At 44.1% G+C, this 10,124-nt stretch overlaps 1 protein-coding gene across 1 annotated transcript in view; it reads left to right on the forward strand.

Moving 5' to 3' along the window:
- Positions 1-8,329, forward strand: part of IFT43 (intraflagellar transport 43) — a 43,822-nt gene extending 35,493 nt beyond the window's left edge. Inside the window, exons 6-9 of the mRNA XM_058807526.1 lie at positions 5,339-5,411; positions 6,837-6,912; positions 7,253-7,315; positions 8,097-8,329. Coding sequence (XP_058663509.1) covers positions 5,339-5,411; positions 6,837-6,912; positions 7,253-7,315; positions 8,097-8,207 — 323 coding nt within the window. The 3' untranslated portion in view covers positions 8,208-8,329. The remainder of the gene's footprint in view (positions 1-5,338; positions 5,412-6,836; positions 6,913-7,252; positions 7,316-8,096) is intronic.
- Positions 8,330-10,124: the final 1,795 nt, after the last annotated feature.

Genomic DNA, 10,124 nt, shown 5'->3' on the forward strand with positions numbered 1-10,124 from the left:
CAAGGCAAATGTATAACCTTTTAACACAAGGCTGTAGGGTGAGTACTGAATCTGCTGTATGACCTTCCCTGCATCCTGTGGCTCCTCTGGCACCCACACACAGGTGACTTTTCCCATCAGCTTGGTCAGGTTGTGCTGTTACCATCCACTTCTCAGAAGGAGGCTTTGGGACATGGGACTCTCTGGTTATCTTCTGCTTTTGAGACAGTGCCCTGGTACCTGTGCTACTATCTGCTTTTCACTCTACTGTTTTCATCTCCCTGCTGGTTGATCAGGCAGGTATGCTGCTCCATGTTGGCCCGCTAGTAGGGCAATTTCAGTCAGGGAAAGACATCCCTATGAAATTTATGTCTGAGCGTCCAAAGAAGCATTCTTTATTCTCTCCATTTGCCTGCTGCTCTCCTGAGAAAGCTTCCAAGAGGCTTCAAGCTTGTTTGTGTGTTCAGCAGAAGCTGTGTCCCTTGTTCTTTGTTTTTTTGATGATTTTTTTTGCCTGTTGCTTTCCACTTTTTACTTTTTTTTCTTTTTAATTCTCCATTTTTCCACTTAGAAAAATTATTTATTGCATTGAGATGCACTAATTAAAGCCATTTTCTGGTATTTGGTTACTGAAGTGTTTGATGTCTCTCTGACAAGACCATGAAATGCACAGAGTGTCCACAGGGACAGAATTTGCTGAACACGGTGCTTTGTAAATGAGGGGACACAGTGTCGCAGCAGCTCATGAATATGAAACGCCCATGATGCTACCTCAGTGGACTTGGGAACACAGATGAATCCTGTCATGTGCTAAATGAGACCAATTTCTTTCACTTAACTTCATCTTCAATCAGACCTTCCATTTGCCTGTTTAAAATTCCCCAAACGTGATGCAGAAGGTAACAGCATTCAGTAAAACAAAGTTTTGCAGCAGCAGAGATATTGTAATTATTTTAGTTTTACATTTTATGAGCAAGCAACGTAAAATAGTTTCATTTTTATATCTGCTTGGTGGTAGGAGACTGCCAGCTCCAGAAGCCACTGCCCTCTTTGTGTTCTCTGGATATGGTGGTGTGTGCACGAGGAGGGCAGCACAGTACCCACCACAAGAGTGTCCATTCTGAATGGGCTTTGAAACACTGATCCAGCTGGGGAAGTGGATCAGACTGTGTGAGATGGAGTCTTCTTTGTTACTGGGTGCCAGGGTGGGGGCTGAGGGTACTCTTAGGGCAGCTTAGGGAGTAAGCAGCACACTCTGACTAACTGCAGCCTGAACTGGAGCATGGTTTCTAGATGCAGCTTTGCCAGTAATTTGTTGCCTGACCTGGAAGAGGTTCTGTCTGTCCCTATTTATGTGCCATCTTGTATCTAGCAGACAACTTAGTTCTTTGGGACAAGAACAAGATCTTACTGGGAGTTTACAGGATTTTAAGAGACCTAGCCTGCAGGTGTTGCTACTAAACCAAAAATCAGCCCTGCTTGGGAGGGGAGGTGCAATTTACCAACTTTCAAGAGCAGCTGGGTATTGGATTGGTACAGATTCTCCCATCTCCTGCTTGTTGCTTTCTGTGGTTGTCTTCTTTGCCTGTCAGTTATTTGCTAAGAGGTAAAAAAGGTGATGTTTAGTACATGTACTTTAATATGAACACATAAAGCCCTCCTTTCTGTATGACTTGAAAAGCTGCTGTTCCTTGCTTGTTGTTTGACTGTCTGCATGTAGCATGGGTTGCCTTCACTCTTTCTTCTCCTCCTCCCATTCACACACTTCTGTCTTATGGCATTGGTGCCTTGCCATAACTTAGTCATGAAGGTCTTTTTGTGTAAGACCTAGCTAAGTTCAGCTGTTCAAATAAAATATTATTCCTAATTATATGCTGGGACTTGGATGTTCTGGGACAATCGGTTTTGTGCAGTGACTTAACTCCCCAATCAGCCAACATTTGGTACTGGTATCTCCTGCCCCACCATAACTTCCATATGAGTAAGCTCATTTTGATTTCATTCTTTGTTCACTTGTTCATAACCATCTGGGAGGTGGAGGGGAGTTTGCATTTGTCATCTAGCATGTGGTGCTCCCTCATCTTCCACAAGCCATTTGTTCACATCATTGTTCAGTACATTGAGCTGCTATCTGTGAGGGTGTGTCCTTTTTTGTAGTAATTTCTGAGGTTTGCCTACATGGGCATGAGAGCCTAGCCAGTAAAGTATGTGTCAAGGTTCTGCACCAGAAGCACAGGTTTGTGGCAAATTATCTGAAACTCCCACACTGAACAGGAGAGGAAAAATGTGGGTCACAGAGCAAAGCACACAGAGTGGGGGTTTGTAATACAACTGTGTTGTTGGAAAAAGATGCAGTGTGAGATTGGGAGGACATGGTCCTGTGAACATTTCTGCATGTACTAATGTTATATGTAAAGCCTCCCTGCAGCTAGTGGGAGTATTAAATGTAGAGCATATGCCTACTGCCCTGCAGCACAACAACCCGTGCTGTGCTATTCCCCCTGCTGCTGACACTGTGCCACAACTTAGCTGTGTTACCAGAGCTTATAGGAGAAAAAGATGTGAGTCTCAAGAAGAGCAACAAAAACAATTAAGAGGCTGGAGAATTCGTGGGGGTAAGGTTGGGTTCTCGGTGATAAGTGAGAGCTGAGACACTTTGCAAACTGTACAGAGAGAAGGGAGAGGGATTGTGCTGAAGTGGCACCATGGGAATTGGCAGAGGGAAGAGCTAGTTATGAGTAACAAGTGAAATAAAGACCCAAATATTTCAGGAATTATTTGTCTCTGATAGTTAGCCCAGGGACCCAATATTTTCTTAAAATGTGAGACATTTCTGTACTGTTTCCTGTCAGTCTCCCAGTCCTAAAGGGTATTGCTTCTGCCTAGAAATGGGCAAGGCATCTGCACTTTGCAGTAGGAACAAGCGTGCACTGACCTTTGTTGGAGAGACTGGCAGGGGCCTCCAGAGCTTTTCCAGTTCTTCTGTCTGAAATGTTTTCAAAGTATCTATAAAATCTTGGAGCCTTGAATTTCTTTTGGAAAGAATTTCTAAGCAATCGCCTGAATTTTGCTAATTCAGAGTGGAGGTCATGCTCTGCGAGGGGTTTAGAAATTTCTCAATGGAATTCACTGGCAGTGAGATAGAATCAGCACTAGAGAGCTCAGGAGTCTTTGTGAACCTGCAAAATGGAAGGAACATAACTGAGCAGGGCCCTAAGTTTACAGCTTTTTCTAGTGTAAAAAGAGATCAACAAAACCAAAAGAGAACTGGGAAGAGTAGACTCCTGAAATAGCTGCCAAAATGAGCACTGAGTGAAGAAATTAGTTTCCTGCAAACACCTTTTACATTTCTGCTGTCAAAAGTGAATAAGGATCTGACCTTCTCCTGCTCTGTGGATGAAGACAGCTCGGTTCCCAGGTAGTTTTTAATTTACATGTGCTTGCTGAGAAACGTTCACAGTCTTGTCATAAAAGGATAAATTAGTTCAGGAGAAGTTAAACAGTTTCTCATTCCCGTGCTCATTTTCCTGGACTTAACAGGGCACCTCTGCACAGAGTTTCATTCCCTGCCTTGGACCAGTCTATTCCTTCCTTGCTCCTTCTTGCTTATATACAGGGACTTTCTCCCACATTATCCCTGAGCAGATTTTACCAGCTGCCTCCACATGTTGGTCGGTCTGTCTGTCCCTGGAGATGCTTTTGTCCCATAAGTGCATTTTGCTACACGTCTTACCAAGAGCTGGGAACCTCTGCAGGGAAGAGCCAGAGGGATAGCAGCTTCTACCAGATATTGTCCTCACAAGCAGAGGTGGGGAGATCTACCCAGCAATGCACAGGTGAGACATTCCTTGCACTTGCCTCCTCTGCCTTGGGGACAGCCTAGGGGCTGTTGCTGCAGTTTCCCTTTAAATGTCTTTGGGAAGTTTGCTGCAGTTGGAGAACCTCTTCACAGGCACCTGCTCCTTAGGAGCTAGAAGGCACAGCTCTGCTGAGGCCGGCCAAGCTGTCACCCCTCTCGCCGCGGCCATGCTCGTGACAGCCTCTGTCCCAGCCTTCCTCCAGGCAACCAATTAGCGAGAAATCCCACTGTGTGCCAGCTCCCGAGGCCGCTGTGCCGGGGCCCCGCTGACCCGTGCCCGGCTGCAGCTGGGCGGGGGCACACGGCGGCCCTGCAGCCTGACAGGAGTAGGGGCTTCTCGGGAAGAGCTGCCCACGGCCTCGGCACCGTGGGTGGGAATGGCTCTCCAGCTCCTGAATATTCATCTCAGCCTGGGCTGAAAAACGGGCCGAAGCCGGGCTCAGCTGCCTGCTGCCATCCAGCAGGAGTGTTACTGTACTGCCGGCAGAGCTGGGAGCAGGCTGCTCGTTCCAGTGCTGAAGGGGCCAGGTCTGCCTGCTTACTGGGCAAGTGAAACCTTTTCCCTGAGCCAAACCAGCTTCTCTATGGTGTGAGGGCTCGGGGTCTCTGGAGAGCCTTTGTGGTCTTGAGTCTTTAAAGGAGCTCTGTATTGGTGTACTCTGTTCTTGCTTTGTACTTCCAGTTACTTTGCCTTCTCTTTCTCCTTTGTTTTTTGCACAAACTTTTTGCAGTGCTTTATCAAATGACAGACTGTGTAATGCTTTCAGGGCCTTGCTTCTTTAGTAGGATGAAAAGCACACTCAGTTCTTCCTCCTGTCCTCAGTTCTTTTGTTTCTAGCATCCTTTTTAGTTGGAGTAGCCATTGTCCTTGTGCTGGGAATACCCAGTGACCTTCAGCCATTCCAGTATGACACTGGAAGTCCTGGAAAAGTTTTGTGACACTAAAACAAGACCTGTGTTCCCTAGTGTTTGTATCTGCTGGACCACCAGCACTTCCTTCCTGAGGAAGGTCACAGGCCTCTGCACAGCCTGAGACCCCAACAGCAGATCCTTCAACATGCAGTTTTATGTGGATTCTCTTAGTTTCTGCCCCATGTTTCATTTTTAACAGAGTCTAGGTGACTGGTGTCTGAATAAATGATAACACATAACAAGCAGATTCTTGTAAGTACATGATGGCAACATAGGCAGCAAGGTTTGGTACAGGTGGCTTCTTTCAGCTTTAAGGTTGTGTTCAGATGCATAGTCCATGGCCTTTAGAGCCATACCTGGATTAATCTATTCCTCTTGCAAGATTTCTTGTGACTTCAGACTTCAAAGCTTTATTGCCTTGTTTAAATATTAAACAATATATTTTTAATTATTGCTAAATAACCATTTTGTGTTTCCCTCTAATAAGAGACAGGGTGCTTCAAATCTGTGAAGCAAGGGACCCTTTTTCTTCAGTGAGAGGAGAGCCCAACACTCCCCACTTACTGCTGCTGCTTTCTCTTGTTGCAGACATTCCTGTGATCCCTGACTTGGAGGAAGTCCAGGAGGAAGATCTGGCCATGCAAGTGGCAGCTCCCCCCAGGTAAGAGCACTGCCAGGTGCTCTTGAGGCTCTCATCAGCAGTGCAAACTGGCTAGTGAAATTAAACCCTTCTTACTCATGCTCTTTGCATGTCAGCAGCAGTGCTGTTCAGCAGGATTTGCCATGGTCTTTTGTGACAGTAGTGCTGCAAGCTGAACAGTGAAAAATTCTTGTTTCCTATTACACAGAGAAAGCAATTACTGCATATTCTCTCTATATATAAAAACCCCTACATTAGAATACCATATTTGATGTTGCAAAATCAAACTCTCAAAAGCAGGGAATTTCTTGATTTAACATTGCCTGCATAACCCCAGATGTCTCCAATGCACATGCATTATCCCACACACTTTAATTTTGATGGTTGTAGGCTGCTTTGCCCTCCACAGGATATCCTTCTTACTCAAGTGCGTAGTTAATTTACAAAGTACAGTTGTTTGAAGGGGCTGTTGCAGTAGCCTTGGAGTCAGCTCAAGGGAGACCAGAAAGTTTTAAGAAATGAAAGGTTTTGGACTTTTGTCTTAAACATACCAGGAAAGTCTTCTGTCCTCTAATGGGCCTATTGCCAAGGTCACAGACTGGGATTTCTGTTGATTCTTATTTGGAGGGGTGGGATATCTTACTCCTGGCCACAGATGCTTCTCTCACAGGTGAGAAGTAGTTATTGTAATTACTGTAATTATATTGTAATTATATCACTGTTAACAAAAATAATTGACAGTTTATGTAGTAAATTTAAAATTACTGTGTCTCTCACTGGAATGAATTTCTTTTTCTCTCTCTTAATTTTTTAAATAAAATTATCTGATCCTCCTATGTTCATCGTTTTCTTGCAGTAGAAAAGACAAAGGATTTTCATGGACAAACACAATAAAATTCAATGAATAGAAGCCTTTTCTATAGTGTTGGATCACTTGTGAAGGCAGGTGGTGCAACAGTGTATCACCCCCCTACACCATGTTTTTCTTGGAAGGCTACATTTTAGGAAGTCATATTTAATAGCTCTGATGCAGCTCAGACATAAAAAGCCAAAAATCCCTACTATTCTCTAGCTTGTATGGTGTTGCTCTCAGAGGATCCTTTGCTAAGGCACTGGAGCTGTTTTAATGCTCGCTATGGTCTTCTTTTCTTTCTAGCCCTTACAAATAGTCTGTGGATCTTCTTTTTGCATGCTGGTTTCTCTGAGGGAGTCCATGATTGTTCCACATGCTATTTTTATGCGTGTGCACACCCTGGTACATGGATTTGTCAATGACTGTTTATTTGCTGACTGAGCTGTGCTTCTGTCTGGGTACATCCATGCTAAGAGTCTGCATGGGGGATGTGGGCACTCGAGATGTCACCAGATGACTGTTCATGCCCCCCTTCTCCTCACATGTGCTTCCACACTGACACAGGCTTGTTCTCTGACCCTTTCTGGCTGCAGTGTGCAGGTGAACCGAGTGCTGACCTACCATGACCTGGACAAAGATCTAATGAAATTTGCTGCCTTCCAGACTCTGGTAAGTGGATTTTGCTATGGGCTGGCCCATGTGAATCCCTCTTCTTCTAGGCTCATGTCATCCTCCACAGTGATACTCAGCTGCACAAAATATACAGCCTTATCATCCAGAGAACTTGCAGTGTCCCTGTAAGTCTGTTCCTTTCTGCAACATGGCTTTTGTACTTGTGTCTGTAAATGATGTGGATATGGTATCTGTTTCTCAAATGAGGTTCTTGCTGTTGTCCTGGAAAGAGTGACCCTTATGAGGCAAATGTGGCGATGTCTAACAGATGTATCTGGTGAAATGATAGTGTTCATTTTCCCAGTGTCTGTAAGACTGTGACTCTGTATGTTCATAGGATGGGGAGGTAGACCTGAAGCTCCTCACCAAAGTTTTGGCTCCAGAGCATGAGCTACGAGAGGTAAGTCTTTGTTTTGTGGAAATACCAACAAGGTAAAAGTTTCTTGTGTGTCTCAGACTGTACTAGGAAAGGAAGTCTTGTCAGTGGGAGGGAGAAGAGATGTGAGGAGGAGCTTGTCCAAGCTATTGGAGGTTTGATTTCCCCAGCAGGTGATTTTTAAGATAGATAGTGCTTTCTTGGTGTGAGTCGGTGGCATCACTATGATTGGCCAGTATGAAGGAGCTGGTCAGGAGAATGTGCAAGGCTTAGTACGGTCAGGGATCCCTGCAGAAACAGTGCTTTGTCCTTTGGTGGCCACCATGATCTACAGGTGGTTCCACAGGAAAGCACAGAGGGACAAAGACAGAAAGCAATTTGGGTTTGGGCAGGGGGTTTTTAAAGCAGGACAGAACAACCTCAATACAACTGAGTGGGCAGGAGCTCAAGACTTGTAGCAAAGGATTTTTGCAGCTTTGAGCTGCACATGCTTCAGCAAAAGTGCAGAAGAGTAGTGAAAGGGCTTCTTTCTATTCCCTGCCTGGGAGTATCTAATATTAACATTATCATCAAATATGTCCTTTTTGGGATTTTAGAACATGAATAATTTTGTCCACATTTTAAAATTGTAGCAGATATTCACATATCATTCTGGCTAGTATTCCTGCTCTAGACAGCTAAATCTGAGACTTCCCTGGTCAGGGCAATTGCCTTTTGGTTTCTCTCTTTGCTATTCTGGCATTGTTCAGAGAACTTTAGGGGCACAGTAACATTTCAGCATGTTTGTCTTTTTTCCTCTTGGTAGGATGATGTCAGCTGGGATTGGGACCATCTCTTCACAGAGGTGTCATCAGAACTGGTGACTGAGTGGGACCTGGGACAGTCGGAGAGGGAGGACCACCTCAGTCTCCCATAGAGCTCTGACACCCCAGATGTCTCATACATCCATCTCCTGTAAATAGTTAAGCACCTACATTTTCTATTCACTTGTTTGTATTTGAGAATTTATTTCAGACATGAAAATAAATAGGACCTTGCTTCATAGAAAAATTGTCTTGGGAGAAGTTTGGGTTATTTTTTAATAAGAATTTTTGTTCTCAAAAGAAATTAAGAATTCTAAACACAATAAAATATTTGCTTATAAAGAGTCATTACACCTCAGTAGCACCTCTGCAGATAACTGCAATGGTTGATCTTTTCTCTATGGAAACGCTGCCTCTCTGGAGTGGACTGTCATACAATGGAGTGTGGTTTCCACTGATGGCTATCAGAGAAGCTTGGGCTGATATGACTTGATTTCATAGGACATCCAGGTTACCATCTTCCTCGCAACAGACACCTCAAGTTGTCAGGATATCTGATTTATATTTCATCCAGCAGCCTTCAGCCTTTCCTTGTTAGTTTAACCTCTCTCTTGGAACATTACCTCTGTATTGACTAAGGATGCAGCACCACCTATTAAACTGCCACTTCTTACAGCCCCTCTTTGTACCTTGAGGGTTCCCAGCTAAATTCTGACCAGGCTTAACCTCACTTAGCTTTTGCAATCACACGAAACCACAGTCTGAATGGAGATTGCTTCAGGCCATAGGTACTTTGCAAGGAAAATGTTTATTCCATGTATGTGAAAGAATGGAGCCTGATGCTCTCAAATAAGATAACTCCCTGGTGGGTGTCTCCTTGGAACCAAGTAACTCACTCTTATTGTCATCTAGCTAAAGAAAAACTCACTTTGCTGTTAATACCTTGTCCCTGTAGAACCATGGTCATTATTTGCAGGAAACAGTAACATTACTTCTAAACCAATGTCCTTCAAAGCTTTGCCCTGTTGGAGAGTCTTGCTGTATACTTCTGGGGAGTGCAGGTGCTGGGAGGAAGCTTGCTGTGCTGCTTTTCTTTGCTTGTTTGGTTGGTCTAACAGAGCACTGCATTCCCACTTTTGTGGCAGCAGAACAAGTCAAATAGCTCTCTGTGAATTCACTACTCTCCAGAATTTTAGGTGAGAGCTGACATGCCAAACAACTTTACCAACAAAAAAGAATGAGTTGGGCCCCACTCTGGGGCCACAAAAATAATGGGAGACTTATCTGTCTTAAGGAAACTCTAAGCTTTTTACAACCAAGACATCTCTCCTGTAACTAGAAAACTCAGTGAGGCATTAGCTTGGGAGGCCATTGTACAGAAGGTAATCTGAAAGTCTTTCTCTGAGCATAAAAACCTGTTTTGGTAGGAGCAGAAACTTCACAGCTGAGCTAGCATCTACTTTGCTGTGATACTTATGATTGCTGGCCAAAGAGAATTTAGAATGTTTTGTACATCCAGGAAAAAAAATTAATTCAGGAAACTAAAATAGGTTAGTAAATCAGACAACAAACTAGTCTGAGAGGAAAAAAAATGGGTGCTTTGGGCAGCTGGGGACCCTGGGCAGGAATACTCTGGAGTGGGAAGCGGGTGTGTGTGGGCCAGGCTTGTGTCCAGTCTGGGACTTTGGTAACCCAGCAAACACCTGAGTAGAGCTGGAGAGAAGGGCTTGAAAAAAAAAATGCCAGCCTCATCTGTTTTATGTCAGGAAGAGGTATCTTTGCTGTCTTTGGTATCTTTGATTATTTGGTCTGACCTGTTATAATGTAGGCAATGGCAGAGTCCTGTGAGAGGGGGCTGAGCTTTGCCTGTCTTTTAGAAAGGCAGACAACATACTTCAAACTCTTTCCTTGTTACTTTTTAATAAATGATTGCCCTTATGGTTTAAAATCTGCTTTATTTCTAGACTCAGTTTTTGAGTTTCATCTTTTGTTTCTCGAGCCTGCTTGACTTCACCTTTCCACAGCCATGC

This window comes from Ammospiza caudacuta, chromosome 6 (genome assembly GCF_027887145.1).
Source record: "Ammospiza caudacuta isolate bAmmCau1 chromosome 6, bAmmCau1.pri, whole genome shotgun sequence".
NCBI lineage: Eukaryota > Metazoa > Chordata > Aves > Passeriformes > Passerellidae > Ammospiza > Ammospiza caudacuta.